The 20,842-nt window shown below is 44.2% G+C and overlaps 1 protein-coding gene across 1 annotated transcript in view; it reads left to right on the plus strand.

Moving 5' to 3' along the window:
* Positions 1 to 224: 224 nt before the first annotated feature.
* Positions 225 to 20,842, plus strand: part of CORIN (corin, serine peptidase) — a 167,986-nt gene continuing 147,368 nt past the window's right edge. Inside the window, exons 1-2 of the mRNA XM_075709425.1 lie at positions 225 to 299; positions 19,300 to 19,444. Of these exons, the coding sequence (XP_075565540.1) occupies positions 225 to 299; positions 19,300 to 19,444 (220 nt within the window). The remainder of the gene's footprint in view (positions 300 to 19,299; positions 19,445 to 20,842) is intronic.

Raw genomic sequence — 20,842 nt, forward strand, 5'->3', positions numbered from 1 at the left:
AGGGGTGGGGATGTGGCGGCTTTCTCGCGGAGGTTTATTATTATTGGGTGGAGGAGGGGGGAGGGGGAGTCTGCGGAGCAGACAAAATGCGGAGCCCCCCCCCCCCCCCCCGCAAGTGTGTGTGTGGGGAAGGCGGGCGGCCGCGGCTCGTCAGACACCGAGGTAGAGAAGGGTGGGCGGGGGGGGGGCGGCCAAAGTGGAGAAGGTTCAGCAGCAGCCAGAGCATGCTCTCCATGCAACAGTTCGCTGCCCTGCCTGCGGAGGAGGAGCGCTACCGGCAGGTCCTCTCCGCCAACCGGGTAAGGCGAGCCCGAGGGCGCTCCCCTCCACGCGTGGGGCCGCCCGGGGGCCACGGCGCCGGGGCCCTGCGAGGGCGGCGGGCTGGGCGGCTCGGCGACCCCCGGGGCGCGGGCGGGGGGCAGCCCCGGCGGGCGGGAGGAGGGGAGCGCGGCCGCCGGTGCAGGGGGCGATCCCCGTGCGGCGGGCACAGCCTGCGCTGCCGCGGCGGGGCCGAGAGCGGAGCCGCGGCTCCCCGGCAGGCGCGGCCCGGGTGGCGGCCGGCGGCGAGCGAGCGCCCGCGCCCAACCTGCCGCGGCGGAGCCGTCCCGGAGCGCTCCTGTGGCCAAAGCCCCGCTCGGCGGCGGGGCGCGGGAGGCGGCGGGGCGGCCGAGTTCGGGGCGCGGGGTGCGGGGGAGCCGCCCTGGTATCCGCGGGCGGCATTAGCGCTTCGCCGCGGGCTTAGCGGCGGCCTCTCCCCGCCGCCCTCACGACGTCGGCGGGCGCGACCGGCGGGGCTGATGTGCCCCTTAATGGCTCTGGCGCTGGAAGGAGCGGGGGGGAGTTGCGCCCAGCCCGACGGCCGCGGGTCCGGCGCAGGATTTGCAAGAGCAAAAGTTTGGGCTTGGCCTCCGGCGTTGACGGCGGCGGCAGCTCTCACCGGCGGCCGGCCTCCCGGGGAGCCGGTGCACCCTGCCCTCGTCCCCGGCGCGGTGGCTGCCCCCCCCGGCAGCAGCGAGGGCTGGCTGCACCCCGGGCTCAGGTGGAGGGGCTCCTTCCCCCTCCCCTTCCCCGCCTCCGGCGGCCGTCCGGCGGGATGGCACCGCTGCTCGCCACCGCCCACGGGAGGTGGTCATCCGTGGGGGGTCACGGAGGGGGGCGGTTACTCGTCGCAGGGAGAAGCAGAACACCCGGGTGGTTGCCAGCGTCCGAAGGGGATAGCGGGGCTGCTCCCAGGCTGGCAGCGCACCCCCGGGGGGCGAGGGGTGCGGAGGAGCCGGCTTTGCCTGCGAGGGGCTGCCCAAGGCGTGGGATGTGCGAGGCGGCCGATGCGCGCCGGCGAACCTGCAGGTCCGCCGCCCCAACCCCCCCAAATCCTGCCCCGGTGGGGCGCCGGGCGCCGAAGCGGGACCCGGCCGAAGCACCTGAGGAGAGGGCGGCGGAGCTGCGGGCACAGCGACCCGGGCGCGGCCGCAAACCGGCGCAGCAGCGGGTCGTGCAAGTTTGTAAATCCGGCGGTATGCTTTAGCAGCGTCGTTGCTCCGCTTGATTTAAAATGCAGAATCCTTGGATGCACTTCATGGCAGACGATTAATTAATTAACCTTTATTTTAAATTATTGGCAGTCTGGCCGAGACGGTGAAACTCGTAAGTGAAATCAAATATCTAGAGCTTTTAATGCATTCATGGATTCTCTTGGGAAGGTTTAGCTTTCAGCAGTAAAAATATGGGAATGGATTTTTCCATATGGCCACTTACACCCTTCCTGTGTTCCTAAAAGATGGACCAGTCAGCAGGACTAAATTGTAATTCTTTAGTTTTGTTTTTCTAAATGGATGCCTTAGTTGGAGATGTCTGTTACAAGCTTCTCAGGTACCGTGACACAGACAGCGTTGAATTAGTGTATCACTGAGGTAATCCAAACAACTATGAAGGAATCATACAAGGAATTATAGAACCATTCTGCTTATGTGTCTCTGTAAAAGCTGGTGACATCTCCTGGGTGCCTTGGACATCAAGGTTCTGTAGGAAGCAGGGGGCTCCTCTGGGGGACAGGGGAATCCCAAACAATGTCCAAACTTTCTTTAGAAAGGAAATGCTCATGACTTCCCCCCCCGCCCCCTCCATCAGCCATTTGTGGGGTACCCTGACAGCTGGGTTTTTCTGCCCGTGGGGAAGCCCGGCCCTTCAGTCTCACATATAATTGTCACTCAGCATGCATTTTTAAGGAAGCCACCAGCACTCATTTCCCTGAGAAGGCTCTCGGGGTGGTCAGCCAGGCAGCACAGCATGTTTGCCCAGATTAGAGGAATCTGCTTGTGCTCTGTTAGTATCTGATGGGACCATCAGGATAACACATTGGTTTTCCTCAGTCTTTTGGAGCTGGGACTAAAAAATACTGAAGAAAGCATTCACTTCCTCTGCAGAAGTCTTTGCTGGCACTCGACTCTGTGCCTGTGGTAGATAACTTGAGCGTGCAGTGAATCAAAAGTATAAGATGGTTTGAACTGTGTCACAATTGGAGGTGTTCTATAAAATGTGCAATGCACACAGGGCAATTTAATATATTTGTATTATTGTTTAGCTGTTAATTATGTATTAGATGATGTCTGCAGATACAAACAAAAGCCAGGACTGTTAACAGCGCCAGTAATTATTTAAAAATGCAGACTTACTTGAATGTAGGAGCTTCTTTTTTTTTTTTTTTTTTTGCTAAGCTGATATACATGTTTAGGTCTTAGCACTCTGCTCCCTCGAGGAACATTACTGTCCTGCCGTTATACTAAGTCCATGTATTGCCAGACACATAATTTCTTGTCATTACTTGCATGGCCAAGTGAGGAATACATACAGAGGCTGAGGTGGATGATAAGCACCGAGACAGAAATCTCATTTACCAGAAGGGGAACGGTCCTTCCAAGAGAAGGCGGAACAGGCAAGGGAATGTTGGGATGGTTACACCCGGCAAAGAAACCCAGTGGCTCCTGCTCTCACCACTACTCAACTGCTCTAACCAACAAACGCTGACCTCTAAATAAGCCCTTTGTACACAAGAGGGGGGACAGTGCCTCCAGCTGTGTGGCCTACTGGCTGTTTGGGCTCCATGAGACTTTGCCACACTGAGGCCCAGCAGATTCAGGCCATTCCAATACAGGAGGCACAATATAAGCACTGCAGGCACTTCCTTAAGAGATGGGAGCTGTGGCTTTGACCCCACCGGGACCAGGAGGCCGTGGATACCAGGTCACCTGCTTTCAGGCTGCACAGCACGGTCTGCGAGGCAGTTACACACAGGGACTCTATCTCCTGGTGTGCTCGGGTTTTAAAAGATGGTGGCTACCGCTACATTGTGTGGGAAGAGTCGAATCCTGTCAGCGTGTCAGGTATCCCCGGCAAGCGCTTACAAGGCCAGACGAATGCCTTGCTTCTGAATGCCAGCCAGGGCTTGGCAGGGGCGGGCGTCAGGCCACTCGCAGCAGGGCAGCTCTGGGCTCGCGCGTGCAGCCGAGGCCCTTCCAAATGTGGCAGCCGGACACCTCCTGGTTTTCAAGTGCCTTCAGGATGAAGCGGCTAAGCAGCAGGGCTTGAGGGGGGGCAGTCTGATGGCAGTTGGCAATACTGATGTTCCTACTCTGCTCCAGTTTCTTTCCCTACCAAGAAGAAACGGGCCTCCTAAGTGGCAGGCTGGGTAAGTCCAATTCTGCGCCGTGGGAGAAAGGTCATGATATCCCCTTGCGAAGCGACGGGTTGTCACAGCAGGACAAGGAAAGCTTAAATCCTCCTTGAAAAGGTCTTCACAGGCAGAACAACCTCTGGAGACAGTGGCCAGGGAGGCTCCAGCTTAACTACCTTCATTGCCTCTGTATTTTTAATTCCTGGTGACCCTCCGCAGTCAATGTTTGTCACGTGAGGGTGCGCAGTTTCGTCTGGAACCGTCCTGGCTCTCAGTGTGGGTGCCAGGGCGTGAGAGCCCCCCTCCACTCGCTGGCATCTGTCACTGGGGCAGTTCCTCCGTCTGTGAGGCGCGTCCTCGCTTCCCGAGAGGCTGCCTGAGGAAAAATGGGGGGAAAGAGGGAAGGCAGAGCGCCTGGGCCTGGCCTAGGCGGCTTGCCTCCTTGGCCCACGTCGCAGCCTCCGCGTCCCCCGGCCGGCCCGGCCTGTCCCCGCTCCGCAGGCCGCGGCGGGGCTGGTGAGGCCGGGGCCGGGCGCTGGGGGCTTCCCCGCCAGGGCCGCCCTGCCCGGCCGCGCTGCGCTGGTTCGCGGGTGCCTGTCCCAGCCCGCAGCCCCACGACGGCAGAACGCCATGCCGATCGCATCCCTTCCCTCCGTCCCCCGCCCCTCTATAAATAACTCCCGCTGGGCTGACCTGTCAGATTCCCCCGGCAGAGCGGATCCCCTGACCCGGGCCGCCTGCAGTGGAAAGTCTGAATGCAAAACATACCGTAGTAAAAATAGAGCCGGCGGGCAGCCCCTCCGGCAGGCCGGCCCGCTTCCCCCGCGGCCCATCGATGCGCACTTTAACACCCTGATGGTGAATTCTTTTCTCCTTCTTTAACTGTCGGATGGAAGCGTAATTAATTTCTGCTGTTCTGCTGCGGAACAGATAGTTCCCTTCCAAGTAGTGTTTTTAATTTCGGCTTGTCTTTCTAACCGGCAAACATGAAAGAAATAGGGGTGATGGTTTCATTTCCTAAATGTAAAAATAATAATGAGACAACAATCAAGCAAGAGCTTGCTGTTTCAAAAAGAGATGGGAATCTTGCTACCTCTGAGGTCCAAATTGGATTTCATCCCGTGCCTACCTTGTGCCAAAGACTGCTCCCCTGAAGGGACGCATTCTCCAGCTGTGGTTTCAAGCTGCTATACTTTAAAGCAATGCTTGTAATTAGTTATTTATGCATATGCTGTTATTTCTAGTTGTTTCACCTGCGAAATCTGAATATCTGAAGGTTAAAGCCAGCGATAGGTACCAGAAGGTGTTTGATTGCTGCTGTGCCTTCTCCTCCTGGTGCATCCATGTTGCAGTCCCTGGCCCTCAGCACCCACAGCAGCCTGGCCTGCTCTGGCTGTGCTGGTGGGGTGGCCTCAGCTTGCAGCTGAGCACCCGCACAGCCGCTTGCTCAGCTCCGCTCTGTCCTGTGGGGTGGGGAGAAAATAGGAAGAACAAGAGTGAGAAAAATTGTGAGTCAAGATAAAGGCTGGGAGATCGCTTACCAATTACTGTTGTGGGCAAACAGACTCGACTGGAGGAAATGAGTTTATCACTGATTAATATAACTATTTAATTACTTTCAGGTAATTCAGGTGTTGTGAAGCAAAAACAAAAAAAGAAGCAAGCATTAAAACACTTGGGGAAAACCCCTCTCCTCCCCCATTCCCAGGCTCTGCTTTACTCCAGACTCCTCTTCCTCCCATCTTGTTACTGCTGCAGGTGGCACTCAGTCCCTTCGGTGAGGCAACAAGTGGCACCGGGGAGGACTGTGGTTCTTCTCTGTTGCTCCTTCCTTCTCACTCTTCCTCTGCTCTGGTGTGGATTCTCCATAGGCTGCAGTCCTTTTGGGAATATCTGCTCCGCCATGGAGCACCTACTTCTCTGACCTTGGTGTTTGCACTTCTGTTTCTCCCTCTTTTTCCACTTCTCTGCCTGTCTGGTGTTTTTTGCTCTTTCTTAAATATGTTTTCACAGAGGCACCACCAACTTGGCTGATGGGCTCAGCTGTGTCCTGTGGTGCAGAGCCAGCTGCAACTGGCCTTGTCCAGCACGGGACAGCCCCTGGTCTCTTCTCATGGAGGCCACCCCTGCAGTCCCCCCACTGCCAGCATCTTGCCACCTACACCCAGTACAGGTGTCCATGTAATCAGGGACAGAATTATGTAGAAGTGGTGGCCACTTCATTATAGCATCAGCTTGGGAAAGTATGTTTGCTCACAACTGACCAACGTGGCAGCGTTACCTCTGTGGTTGTCTGCTCCCCTGACCCTCTTCCCCAATCCCCAAATAATGAAGGGATGAAATTAATCCAGCTGTCCTTCAGTTCCTTTTCACCATGCCCATCATTAGAGTAGAACCCCTGCAGCATCTGCTTCTTTGGGTGTTTATACATAGTTTATAATTCTTCATTTTTATTAGTGTTGTTGGCAGCATAAGGTAGTTTTTAGCGCATTGCCCTGTAGAAAGTGAAAAGAGGCTGAAAATCGGATACTGCCAGAGCTGCTTTGGAATGGTAAGGTTTAAGCTTTGATGATTCAAGCCCTGCCCCTCGCTGCAAAGCACATTTCCCACAACAGTATGTATTCTGCAGGACCCCAGCCTTTGCATACATCCTAGATCAATACGTATTGCTTTTTTTCAGAGAGAACACAGAAATTGAGGCAGTATTAAAAACTTTTCCTCGCAGACTAATCCATGGGGGACAGCTCCTGTAAAGCTGTGGGAAAGAAGACTGTCAGGTTGCATCTTTGCACGTGCTCGTGTAAGCTACTGCTCTTCCTGAATTCCAAGGCTTGCTTTTTCTTGCAAAAGAAGCATTTTCTATATTGGACATTTAAGTCATCTTTACCCAGCCCTTAGGGGAAAACAAGTGAAGGTAGACATGAGTTTCCTTCTTTGGGACTGCATCAGACTGCATCTATTCCAATTCATGTGTTGTAGTTCAGACGGAGTTCAAGATCAATGCTCAGTGGATAGTGCTCCTCCTTTGGGACAAGCTGGTCAGTGATTGTCAAAGTCTGTCTTTCCCTTCTTCTCTTCCTCAAACCTGTAACACTCAGTTCTGCCATATACAGAACCTAGTCTTTTAAAAACTAATGTGTTAGAATCTGCCATGTCTGATCTGTTTGATACCAGAGAGATTTAACTTAACAGTGACTTAACAGTAATAGTAATTGCCCAGAGCAATTGCCATTGCTCATCACCTCAAAGAGCTCCTAGTTTCAAAATAGCCTATACTGTCACTCCAGTATTACTGGAAGTTACTTGAGAGCATCTCAGACTCAGGAAGCATTTCCTAGGGAGAGAGACTCTCATTTTTCCCCTTGCTGCCTCTGAATGAAGCAGTAAGAGATCACTTACTTGCTTCTTGCATTGTTCATCTCATTAGATCTCAGAAAGCAGTCAGGGCATTCTCTTGGGAATAAAACCACTGGAAGCATTGAGGAGATTTCCATCCCAGGTCTCTCAGACCTGCAGCTCTGCATTCATGTAATAATACAGTATATATCTGTAGTACACAGTTTTGTCTGCTCTGGACTTCCATGGGCCAGTGGTGCGACACAGAGCTTTCTTCCATTGCTCCTGCTTCCGATGTCAAATCTTTTGCTGGGTGGATTATTTTGTCTATGTTAAAGTTGTCCCAGAACCAGTGGGACCTGGAGATTATAGAAGCAGAGCATGCTACAGTTGTCAGGCTTTCCCCAACCTCCCGCATTTTCACATCTTCAGGAAGAAACACAGTCGGCTGACCCCCACCTTGCCTTAACAGCCTATGCATTTTATCCATCACCAGTGTCGAGGGACAGACATTGCTGAGAGACAGCTTATTGTTTGAAAGATGCTAGTTCTGTGCATGTATGAATATTGTCCAAATGGATGATATATCTGAAAGAATATCCGGAACTGTAGAGTAAGTAGCTATCTTTTTTTTCCTTGGTATTTGATTTGTAGTAACCATGTAACAAAAGAATTAAGTAGTGAATACCTTTTTTAAAGCTTTGGTTTGTCCCTGCTCAGCCATTTTAAAGGTGTAAGTTTAGATAATTTGTAGTGCATGTAGACAAGGCTGGAAAGGAAGTCTGAGATGGCAATTGAATGTGTTTAGAAGTTATTAACAAGTCTCCTTTTCTCTGTAAAGTCAGAGTATATGGAACAGTGGTCTGGAAGGGATAAGAACCCAGTTTCTATTTGCTTCCTCCTCATCATAGATAGGATTATTATGTGACTCTTGCAGATTTCAAAAGAAAATGTGAATGGGAGGAAAGCTGGCATCCGTTCTAGGGATGACAATTAAATTGAATAGTCCTAGCCATAAATACAGTAGGATTTTTCCTCTTCAACAAAATAATTCACCAGACTGTTATTGTTCCAGTGACTTAGATGGAAGTTTTTACCCTACAAATCCTTATGTGATCCATAAACCTTTGATACTATATCAAAGTCATAGTCAAATGCATACACAAATGTAAGTGCCTTGTTAACCCCCTTAATTTTGAGTTTTCTGTATCAGCTTGTTGTTTCATAATTTTGACAATAATGAATAGGTTTACTCTCTAGTCACCTCTTCAGTTATTTCTGTCAAGATGTCCTGGTAGTTTCAAAAAATATCCTTCTCTTTCTTTTTTTTCTCCTACTGAAGCAAAATGTTCAAAGATGACATGTTTCTGAACAGAGTGGTATCCCACTGAAAAATGAATGAGTTAGCTCTGAATTTTATAGGTAGTAGGTTACTGACCTGTGAGACATTGTGTAAGTCCATTTTCATTTTTGACAAGAGGAGAAATAAATGTCCAGCTTTGCTGCACAGATGAAGCTTTGCTTTGACTCTAAACCATGTCCTTTCCTTTGGTTAATATTGCTGCTGCTCTTATCCTTGGTCCAAGGGTTGGTACCTTTTTATTCACAATGCAGAAAAAAGTCAGTAGTGTAAAGTTAACTTTACACACTCAAATCCAAAATTTTAATTTCTTCTAGGCAGATGTTTATAGTGTAAGAATAATCTATGCATTTTAGAGAAAAAATTAATAAGAAATGCATGAAACATACAGAGACAAATGCTTCTAAGATTCCTGCCATTTGTTTAGCTTGCATTCCAGTTTAGCATCCAATTCATGTAATTGAAAGCTTCTGATTTTAAATAGGTTAAGTAATTGCATAATCAGCAATGTGCATGGCACATATATGATATACGGGTCACTTTCAAGTTCAGAAGGCTAAGCCTACTGATCAGGCATTAATAGGGAAAAAAAAAAAAAGGTATGTCCAATTATGAGGTCTAGTTGCCTTGTGTGGGATAGGGCTTCTGGTGGGATTTCAGGGCTTCAGGCGGTGATTGATACACTGAATGGGAGCCACAGGGCAAGCAGGATTTCTTTTTCTCCCTTCTAGTTTTCCAGGCTTGAAAGCTACTTTTAAGAGGAGGTTTTCCTCTAACCGTATCCCTTCACCACCTCAAAATGTTTTTTCAAAATCTTTTTATTGTCATAAATTAGGCCACTAAGATTTTTTTTTAGTTTTTTTATGGTTTCTGTCCTGGTTTCATCTGGGATAGAGTTAATTTTCTTCCTAGTAGCAGGCATAGTGCTGTGTTTTGGATTTAGTAGGAGAAGAATGTTGATAACATGCTGATGTTTTTAGTTGTTGCTGAGTACTGCTTATGCTAGTCAAGGACTTTGCAGCTTCCCATGCTCTGCCAGGCGCACAAGAAACTGGGAGGGGGCACAGCCAGAATAGTTGATCCAAACTGACCAAAGGGCTATTCCATACCATATGACATCATGCTCAGTATATAAACTGGGGGGGGGGAGGGGGGGGTTGGCCAGGGAGCAGCGATTGCTGCTCGGGAACTGTCTGGGTATTGGTCGGCGGGTGGTGAGCGATTGCATTGTGCATCACTTGCTTCGTGTATCATTATTATTATTATCATTATTATACTGTTACTATTAGCATTACTATTTTACTTGATTTCAATTCTTAAACTGTTCTTATCTCAACCCAGGAGTGTTTCTCACTCTTACTCCTCTGATTCTCTCCCCCATCCCACCGGGGTAGGGGGAGTGAGCGAGCGGCTGCGTGGTGCTTAGTTGCTGGCTGGGGCTAAACCACGACAGTTTCCAATTTTGCTTTCTGGTGCTAAAGGCTCTTGTGCAGGCATCTGCTTATTGAATTGCCAGCAAAGCAGGAACTTGAAGTGCGTACTTTGTTACTCCCCTGCCAGTTGAATTGTGATTCTCAGTAATGCATAGCCAGAGGCTTGCCATTGCTGCTTACTCGCTTAGCAAACTTCAATGCAGTGAACATCAAGGTAGTCAGGAAGGCATTAGAGTGGTCTCTGGGCGTGTTCAGAAAAACAGCATGGCACTGTTGAAACTTTCATGAGTAATTTTTGCAAGCCCTAGAAACTTAAAAAAAAACTAGTAACCCCCAAAGAATAAATTCTGCATTAATTAAAGATTAATTTCCCCAGAACAATTTCCCACTGCCTGCTGAGGTAGGCTGAATGGATGTTCATGTTCTGGTTTTGAGAAATATCAGATAATGCTAACCATAGTCTAGTTCTTAAAATTAATGTCTTCCATAGACACTTCAGTTTTTGAAAAATCTTTGATATCTTCCATACGTTCACTAAATCTTTCTCAGTTTATGAGACATGGCAACATCACATATCTTTGCCACCAGCTGTTAGTAATAAAGAAGAGAGAGCTTAGAATTGTAGTAAGTTCACCATCAGTGGGACTGTTTCTTAAACTGCATGTTCTTAAAAATTCAACAAAGTTCCATTGTTGTTGTGGTTTAACCCCAGCTGGCAACTAAGCATCCCACAGCCACTCACTCACTCCCCCCTGGTGGGATGGAGGAGAGAATCGGAAGAGTAAAAGTGAGAAAACTCGTGGGTTGAGATAAAGACAGTTTAATAAGTAAAGCAAAAGCCGTGCATGCAAGCAAGGCAAAACAATGAATTCATTCACTACTTCTCATCGGCAGGCAGGTGTTCAGCCATCTCCAGGAAAGCGGGGCTCCATCACACGTAACAGTTACTTGGGAAGACAAACACCATCACTCCGAACGTCCCCCCCTTTCTTCTTCTTCCCCCAGCTTTATACGCTGAGCATGATGTCATATGGTATGATGGAATATCCCTTTGGTGAGTTGGGGTCAGCTGTCTCAGGTGTGTCCCCTCCCAACTTCTTGTGCACCCCCAGCCTACTCGCTGGTGGGATGGTGTGAGAAGCAGAAAAGGCCTTGACTGTGTGTAAGCACTGCTCAGCAGTAACTGGAACATCCCTGAATTATCAACACTGTTTCCAGCACAAATCCAAAACTTAGCCCCGTTGTAGCTGCTATGAAGAAAATTAACTCTATCCCAGCCAAACCCAGCAAAATTGTAAATATGGGAAGCATCCATTGTTGTAGTTGCAAGTTTACATCAGTGAAATTATAAATAATGGTAAATATGCACAATATATAAGTAAGTATGTAAACAATTGACATTTATGCCAAAGTGGAACCATTATTCAGCAGCACTTGTTTGAAAAAGGAAGAGATTCAAACATACTGCTACTGAAGACGTGACACTGCTGTTCTGTAGTAGTGATAAATATCCTTTTTTTCCCCTCTCTTCTCATTCAAGTTTTGAAGAGTGGTCACTACTGACCCTATATGATGGCTAAATGGTGTGTCTAATTCTCATTTTAAATGAGGTGGACAGCAGTTATTGGTATCACACCAGATACATAGAATCCAAGAAAATCCTTCCTTTTCCACTTCCACCCCTTTCCATGAGATGTTAAGCACAGATCACCTGTAATGGAGAACCAAGGTCAGTAGTTTGCATGTGAATAACTTCCTGATTTCTAAATCAAATCTCAGGGAGACCAATTATTACGTTGTTTGTTTAGATTTATTTCAGTATCACACCAGATACATAGAATCCAAGAAAATCCTTCCTTTTCCACTTCCACCCCTTTCCATGAGATGTTAAGCACAGATCACCTGTAATGGAGAACCAAGGTCAGTAGTTTGCATGTGAATAACTTCCTGATTTCTAAATCAAATCTCAGGGAGACCAATTATTACGTTGTTTGTTTAGATTTATTTCAGTATCAAATAGATGCTTTTCAAAGTGCCTTTGTAATCACTACACTGCCAAGATAAAACACTGGAGCCTTTCCCAAAAGAACTAGATGAAATGACAATAAACCCCTCAGACCTCCAAATCTCCTGGCTGTAGTGCTTATGTCTGAGTGACCAACTTATCTCCACCTCCCTCAAAGCCTTCAGAAAGGGAAGAATGAGTTATGAAAGAGATGTCGCACCAGGAGCTAGCTTTCATAAAGTGAGCATACGCTGTAAGATAGTAACTTGGACACTGGTAACACCACTGGCAGCACAGCATTCATCTGTCCTCCCGGATGGATCCAGATTTGGAAATCAGTGTGTCTGTATCTGATAGCTGGTCGTACCTCAGCTAGAAGGTTCAAAGTGAGGGTGGGTTATGTGTGAGGGGTCTGCAGCCATGCTGTTTGGACAGCCCTGTAGGCATACTCCCAAGGAGATCTAGCTTGGTAGGCAGCGGCGCAGGGTCTCAAACACACAGATAACTGGAACACCATAGTTGTGTTTAGGTTTTGTCTCAGCAAACTTGCCACTGGCTCTCTCAAACTGAGCTGGAGCAGCATTCAACTGCATTGTCACAGAGCTGGGTGAGACATACCTGAATGTCACCTTGTCTCTTCTGAGCTTTTCCACAGTTTCTCAGTTCCAGAGTTGTCTCAGGGGCTCACAAAACTGCTGGCATTATTTGTCAGGAGTCAAGAACCCCAAATTTGTGCAACAGAAATGAAGGAAAGAATACCACATCAACATTCATTAGTCTGAATTGGTGACTTCTGGTGATGCCCGGTTTGGATTTTTACTACACTGTGTCTCATGCTGGATTAATAACAGCTTGAAAGGGCACCTGAACAGAAGAAGTGGCCAATGGGTCTTCGTGGTAGTCTGAAAGGCAAAAAAATCACCTTACTTTACACATTGTGTCTTCTGTAAACAGAAGAAACATCACTGACACAGTTACACTCTACTTACTTTAAGCGAAAATGTAAGTCAGGAAGGCTAAATGTATTTCAGGTTTCTGCTTCAGCCAAAAGAATCTGGCCGGACATGGCATCCAGCACCAACCAAATCTTTCTTTTGGAAAGATGTGCCTAGATTTATATGCCCTCTCCCTTAGTGGGATGCTGTGTATTTCAGATTGGTATGATGACTCAATGTTTATATTTCAGTTTTTAAGATGGGGTAAATCAGAGTTTTTTATTTCATGGATGGGAAAGGAGGTCTGGTCATCAAAATGAACTCTGAATGAATTATGTCAGCAATTTGTAATTTGTCTGAGGATATGGAATTTCCTGGGAGAATTTACAGGATTACAGTGAACTTGAACTATCAGGAAAAGTAGTGCATTTCATTGTGCAAATAACAATTCATGTGATAATAACATGCTTCTCATGTTTGCTGCCTTGCTGTATGAAAAAGTTTTGGGTTGTTTTTCTGTCTTGCTGTATGAGAAATTCTACCCCCCCCCCCCCCCCAAATTGCACTATTTCAGAATAACTATGGCACTTTTGTTCTTAAATTCGTGTACACTGGAATTTGAGTATTACTTGTATTTGCAAACAGAAGATGCTTAGTAGCCAATATCTTATGCTGCCTTAACATTCATTCTTCAGTTGGTCCGTTTCAGTTTGGCTCTCTGATTCCTGTAACACTGAAAATGAAAGATTATGCAACCCTTGTTTCCAGCGACTTTTTGCCTCTTCCTGTTTTTAGCATGTGACTTTCCCTGTACCTTTGGAGGATTTATTTTACACTTTCTACTTTTTACAGTGACTACTAAAGCATGGTGTTATATTTTTTTGGATTATAAAGTAGTCAAACAGAAGTGCATTCCTGACTCCAAAATTTTCATGTGAACAGGACAGAACTGATAAAAAATGTAAAAATGTGCAGCTTCTGTTACTCACTCCCAAGCATTTGAATATTGTGAGTTGGTCAAAAGAATGAGTAAGAATGAGTATCTTTAAATGTCTTTATAAATGCTGTTGTGTGTTTAAATGTTGGCACTTCACATGTTCAGTTTTCGCTCTGTAGCCATGAGAACTGGGAACCATCATCCCTTACAAGGAAAGGAAAGCTGTAGTGGCTGGTATGGTCATGTGAATTCAGTATCTAGAGCTTTACAACCAGCATCATGAGAGTTGATAAAATCACAGGAGCTGACAACAGAGCATTGTTTCAACATTAGAAGAGGAACAATATCAAGGATATGGAAAGAACTGCAGATAGTTTTGATAATCTAACATATTTTTATGCATGAACTATTGCTTGGCTGGGTAGCAGATTCCTCAATGGCATTATGAGGACTTCTACAAGGCCACCTGTTTACTTCCCCCTAATGACAGTCTTTTTGCATTTCATGGTAGTACTTGTCTTCTTTCCACTTCTTTCCAGCATAAACACTACATAGTACTTTGGTGTATGGCTTGCTGAAGATACTTTGATGCTTCTGATCCAACAGTTGTCCCCTACATTTCTTTGTAGAGACCCGTCATGCATAGAAGATACTGGCAGTAGGATGTTAGCCCTAATGATATTTCTTTATTGAGAGAACATCTGTTAGGTTTGTGGTGACAACAGCAGGAGATATTTTAGTCAAGTGCTTATACCATGATTCAGGCTGTTTTACAGACTAGTAACTTAGATACTTTTTGTGTCTAAAAGGAAAATTGCATGCTACCGTAGGCGTTTGAGCTATAAATCTTAATGTAATCTGTCACTTCTGTGCCTTAATATGACAGGCATGTTATTGAAATGACACCCATGAGATGAAATTGTCCCCACATCTTGCAGAAGATAAGCTGTGAATTTTGATCCAATGAAAATTGTAGTCAGATGGGACAGTATTTTTTTTCCATCTTACTTCTTTCTGCCTTGGTGGTTTCAGAAATTCAACTGTGAGCAGTCTGATCCTGCAGGCCTAGATAGGCCTAGATTTTTTAAAAATCTGCGCTGAAATTAGCTCAGAGTTATTCATGCTAGTCAAGGACTTTGCAGCTTCCCATGCTCTGCCAGGTACACAAGAAACTGGGAGGGGGCACAGCCAGAATAGTTGATCCAAACTGACCAAAAGGCTATTCCATACCATATGACGTCATGCTCAGTATAGAAACTGGGGGGGGTTGGCCAGGGAGCAGCGATCGCTGCTCGGGAACTGTCTGGGTATCGGTCGGCGGGTGGTGGGCAATTGCATTGTGCATCACTTGCTTTGTATATTATTATTATTATAATAATTCTTGTATTGTTATTATTATCATTACTATTTTACTTTATTTCAATTATTAAACTGTTCTTATCTCAGCCCAGGAGTGTTTCTCACTCTTACTCCTCCGATACTCTTCCCCATCCCACCGGGGCAGGGGGAGTGAGCAAGCGGCTGTGTGGTGCTTGGTTGCTGGCTGGGGTTAAACCACGACAGTCTTCTTGCCCTTCCCTTGGAAAGGGAGATAAATGTGTATCTACAAGGTACCTCAGTCTTACAGGCTTAGAGAATGATTCAGAGAAACTGTAGACTACAGAGAGAGTTGAGGGAGACTGGTTTCTTATCTTGGCCACTAACCTGGAAGCTTCAAGTGAGCCAAGTGAATAAGCATGTAGCACCCGTATTTCCTTCTGCAGTCCCATTTTTCTCTGAAGATTCCATTATTTATGCCTCTATTCCGTTATTTATTAGAATAGAGAGGACAGAGCATGTCTGAAGTTTATGCAGATACCACTGGCATACTAGAGCACTAAAAACTGGTGCATATATGCTTTGCGTATTGCCAGATTTGGTAGCAAGAGGAAAAGAAACAGTATCAGGGAATATATAAAGAGTAGGTATAATGAATTTATGTTTATCTATAGAACACCTAATTAAATTATCATTGATAATATTGGAACCATTAGCACTATCTCTAGTTTTATTTCATATTCACCACAGAAATTGATGGAAAAAACTCATGTAGATGTTCAAGTGATGGAAAACTGGCAAAATTGGAAAACTGGCAAAATTAAGTTTATGCTTGCTGAGTCACCAATGATAATTTTAAATAGGTTTAGCGTTTTTTGTAGAAGGGAAAAATACAACACGCTGTTTAGTTGCCTATAAATATTTAGTTTGCTATTATACAAAACTAGCAATTTGTGGTGTTTAGAGAAGCATGTCTTTCACAGTCCAACATTCTTTTCTTGAAAGCAAATTTAGATACAACAGTCCCTTCTAAAATCTTTGGTAGTAAGTTGTCAATGCAAAGACTGAAGTTTATTGTTGCTTTCAGGAGTTGACAAGAAAGAAAATGTTCAAGGTTCTCCTTTAGTATGAACATTTGCCTAAAGTAGCTAATATCCACAATGCCAATAGACTTTAGAAAAAATTTCTCACAGAGACAAAGGAACATAAGAAGCTCATTGTTTTTGTTGGCACACATTTAATGTCTCTCCTAGGTTAAGTCTGATGCATCTGTACAACAGTGGTGGTGAACTCTGCTCTCAGTTATACACTTGTGCTTGGGATGATTAAGATCTCATGTACCTCCAAAATACTCAGTATCACCTCCTCCTCACAAGAAGAGTCAAAAAAATTGATGAAGAATACTATTTCTGTGTGCTTTCTCAATTCTTTGAGAATACAATTTTGTTGTTTATTCATAACCTAAGTTTTTTACTCCTAAGACAAACTCTTTGCCATGGGTCAGCGTTTACCTTGTATTACACTGGGTAGAGTTGGGCACTTTTGCCTGGGATTTGCAAGAAATGCATCTTGATTGGGAGTCATTCCTTGAGGATAAAGAGCTGGATCTTATGTTTGTTTGTCTTGAAGAAACTAAGAGTCAGCTCCCGAGTGCCCTCATCACTGGGCTGTATAGTGATGGTCCTGCTCCCTATCGTATGGCCCAGCAGAACTGTGTTCTTTTTTACAGAATACCGTGACGTCGAGGGATAGTGTGCTCTAATTCAGGAGGAGTCTATGTTGAGGTGGTTGTGATACTCTAATGAGTTGTAGATCCAATTTTTAACTGCTTCGGGCTGAAGAGGGAATTGAACTCGTCAGCTCCATTTCCTGTGGGAGCACTGTAACCACTACACTTTTAGAAAGGGCAATTTTTTTCATTTTTCTCTTTTTTTTTTTTTTTGGCTCTGCTTTCAGAAGTAGTTATGGCAGCTGTGTTTTGGGGGATCTGTATTCTTAACAGAGCTGTGTTATTCCTCTGTTACCTGCACTCAGACCTCCCAAGGGGGCCTAATACAGGCTGTTCAAACCAAGGTTATGGAATTCAGGGAAGCCTACCATGAGTAGCTGTTAAGCTGCTATATTCCAGCATGACTAGAAGCAAAACTTCAGGCAGACTTTAAAGACTTTAATATGAAAATGTAGGCAAGTGTGGACTGCAGGAAGTTATGTAGTCAAGCAGGGATCGTCTAAATGTCACGTGGATTTAGGCTCCTAAAAGTGACCTAAGTCCTTATTTTTATTTGTGCCTGGCTATTTGAGGTGTTACTTGCAGTTAAAGACAGTAATTTAGCTGAGATATCCCGAAATCTTGGATTGCAGCATTTGGAACTTCTGAATAAGCTCTTGATTAAGAAAAACACTTCTGACAACCAATTGACTCTCTCCAACATTCTTTATATTTCTCTTGTTGTGGGAAATGGTGATGATCAGATTACAGACCTTGTCAGCTTACCCAGGCTGTACCTTTTCAGTAGACAGTGCTACCACTCTTATTATTCTAACCCTGAGCTGGCTGTTTCAGATGTTCAGATAACTCCACCATCTTTAAGTTGACCATTAATTTACATCCTGCTTGCCAGATAAGACCAGTAGTAGGATGGTGTTGAGACTGAATCACTGGAATAGGAAGGTTATCAACTGAGATACTGCTAGCACCTCACACCATACTGGTACTGTATGCATTTTCAGTGTTACCTGGTCTTTACTTTGAACAGTGGAAATAGCAAAAAAAGTCATGTGGGACACTGTACTGGATGGATCTCAGGGAGGTCTGATGTGATGCTTAGTAGTATCAGAAAAGGTACATACAACTGCACAAATGCAGTTTTCTTAATTTCTGCTGTCTGTACAGTGTCTGCAGTGTCTAGTAACCAGGGGGATTGGAAATAGATGATAATTCTAATATTATCAGCAAGGAAAGTTTCCTTACAAATAGTCTTTGGGCCATGCTGGAACAAGAGATATTGCAGAATGATGGAAAATTAGGCTGTAAATCCCACTTACACCTACAGTCTTCTCCGTCAAGGCAGTAAAATGGTTAGTGAGGTTGGGGGCTATAAATCTAGTCTCTGTGCAGTAATTCCTTAAGAAATAGTTCAACTACCATTTGTGCCAGTCAGTCTGGTAACCTGTTCTTCACAGAAAGGCACTTACAGCAGAGCCAGCCAAAGGGATAGCCCACAGAGACTGGCATTTACAAGACTAATAATACATATATTGTAGACCTCAGTCCCTTGAGGTTCTTTGGGGAAAGGCTGTCGGGGTAATGGATGCATTTACACTCTTGTGTCCTGTCATGACCAACTTCAATGTGATTGATCTTCCTGAGAAAGAGGATAAACTATTAGTCATCCCTTGGGAACACATTGTCTGGATCATAATCCTATCATCCAATTTCACCTTTTCATAGGGAAAACTGTAATTATTTTTAGTCAATTTTGAATAAAGATGTATTAACTTCATAACAACAGTTTCAATCTTGCTATTAAATATTCATTTTGAATTTTGTTTTTGTTTCTGTTTAAAAAGAATGGTATTTTCCCAGTATATGAGATCATGGTCTTAATGGAGTTATGTTTAAAAATATATATATTAAATACACATTTAGGCTTTTGCAAAGGTTTGAATTTTGTACTTTGTGCAGCTCAATTGAATTCAGAAAATCACTTTTCCTCTATTCTTTCATATTCCATTTATAGAACAGAAAATGTTAATTGCAAACTCTACAGAATACTGTGATAAGTTAAGATTTTGTGAAGTGCTTAAAAAATGAGACAGCATTATTGTGCATAATAAGTGGAACAGTCCTTATCACCTATTGTTACTTAAAACAAAGATTATAATAGTTGCTTGAGTCCTTAACAAAAGAAACTTAAGAATGTGGAGCTCTTGAATAATTAGTAATGGATTATTTTTAATTATAAAATAAGCTGTATTTAGCCTTATTGCTTAAATTCATTTTGTATTTTACACTTTTTCAAATTAAATGCCTATCCAACTTCTAGTTCATCAGAAATGTTTTGAAATTTCAATGAAGCTGTAAGTCTGTGGATATTGGATGCGCTAAACTAAATTATATGGATTACACTAGGCTGTCCACCAAAAAGAAAGTTTACATACAACGTTTCATTAAGAATCTAAAAGCCATTTATAGCATATGTTTAAATCATATGGCTGTTCTGTGTAATGGTGAGGACTGCTGTTGAAAACATAGGAGTTACACGTTGACACCAGAATGATAAAACTGTGCTCTTTTGTTTTTCAGGTCTTAGGAACAGATGAGGATAATATGGGGGATGGTTGCTCTCAGAAACTGGCTTCTGCCAAGTTCCTTCGACTTTTGCTCCTAATACTGATTCCGTGCATCTGTGCCCTTATCCTTTTGTTGGTGATCCTGCTTACCTTTGTAGGTGAGTGCTAATGGAGTAAATTGAAACATTTTTAAATAAGGAGACTAAAACTGAGACTGCATTCTCAAGTGCTAATGTCTTAGCACATCTACCTAACAAACTAATGTACCTTGTGACTGAAAAATGTTTGTTGCAGAGAGATAAATATACTATTTAGATTTATATATTTAAAATGTATTTAAGGTACCAAATAGAAAATCTGTTCTGAATTTCTCAAAGTAGATTTTTGAGGGGAACACTACCTTGAGCACATAGCATGTAGATGGTTTTCAGCAGTCATTTTACAAGTACAAAAATATATTTATGTTAGAACTTTAGATCACTGTCAGTGGAATGGAATATTTATCCCTTTATGTCACACATTGATGTGCAAGTCTGATTTTTATTTTCAGGTGAAAGTTAATTTATAAATAGCCACAAATCTCTGAACAGGCTACAAAATATTACTGTTTAAGTAAGGAAATCAATGCTGGACCCCAAGTATATTTTGTGGAAACTTGTTCCAGGTATATTAGATTTCATAATGGCTTAGTCTGTTAACTAACTCTGTGTCTGTTACAGAATTAAAAGGTAATAATTTATTACCAAAATTTTTTTAAAAAGCCTTCCCTTTGTTACCTTTAGAGAAGCTGACATATCTTATTAAATTGCTACAACTACGCCAAGTTCACAGGTTCAATCCCTGCTCACTGCAGGGGGGTTGGGCTAGATGATCTCTCAAGGTCCCTTCCAACCCAAAGCATTCTATGATTCTATGAGAAAGATAGTAATGCTAGGATAAAGCATTACTTTTTCAGGAAAAAAAAAGTTAAAAAATCATCTGCTTTCAGTGCTGAGGGTTTCTGGCATTTTTACTTCTTTTTTTGTTAATGAGAATATTTTCTAGTTGAGCTTCCTTAAGTACTTCAGAAGCACATCTCTAACAAGTGGGGTAATGTGTGAGGTATATAGATATAAATCTATTTTCCTATTTTAAACCCCCAACTTCAATACACATCATACAATCAAACAGCAAGCACTGGAAGAAACTAAACACATCTCAATAGCACCTTCAGCACTGTCAAAATCAAGACAAATCTGTTTTCTCAATTTAGCCTGTAAAAGATTTGCAACAAGATGTTGTAGGCCTGTTCTTTTCATTTAGCGTAAGTTAGGGAAGTAAAAAAAAACCCCAAAGCTAGTGAATGTTATGATTGACAAGTAAGTCTTAGGATGTATCTTTAAACTAAGAACAGTCTGAAGTGGATTAAGATCAAGTAAGTCTGGCAATTAGGAAATATGATGCCATTCAATTTAGTTTCCTTATGTTTAGCATTCCATTTGTATCCTTCATATCCTCTGCCCTAGATTTTCATTCTTTGGTGAGAAAGCAGATAAAAAAGCAGGTGTATTTATGTC

Source organism: Pelecanus crispus, chromosome 4 (genome assembly GCF_030463565.1).
Source record: "Pelecanus crispus isolate bPelCri1 chromosome 4, bPelCri1.pri, whole genome shotgun sequence".
Taxonomy (NCBI): domain Eukaryota; kingdom Metazoa; phylum Chordata; class Aves; order Pelecaniformes; family Pelecanidae; genus Pelecanus; species Pelecanus crispus.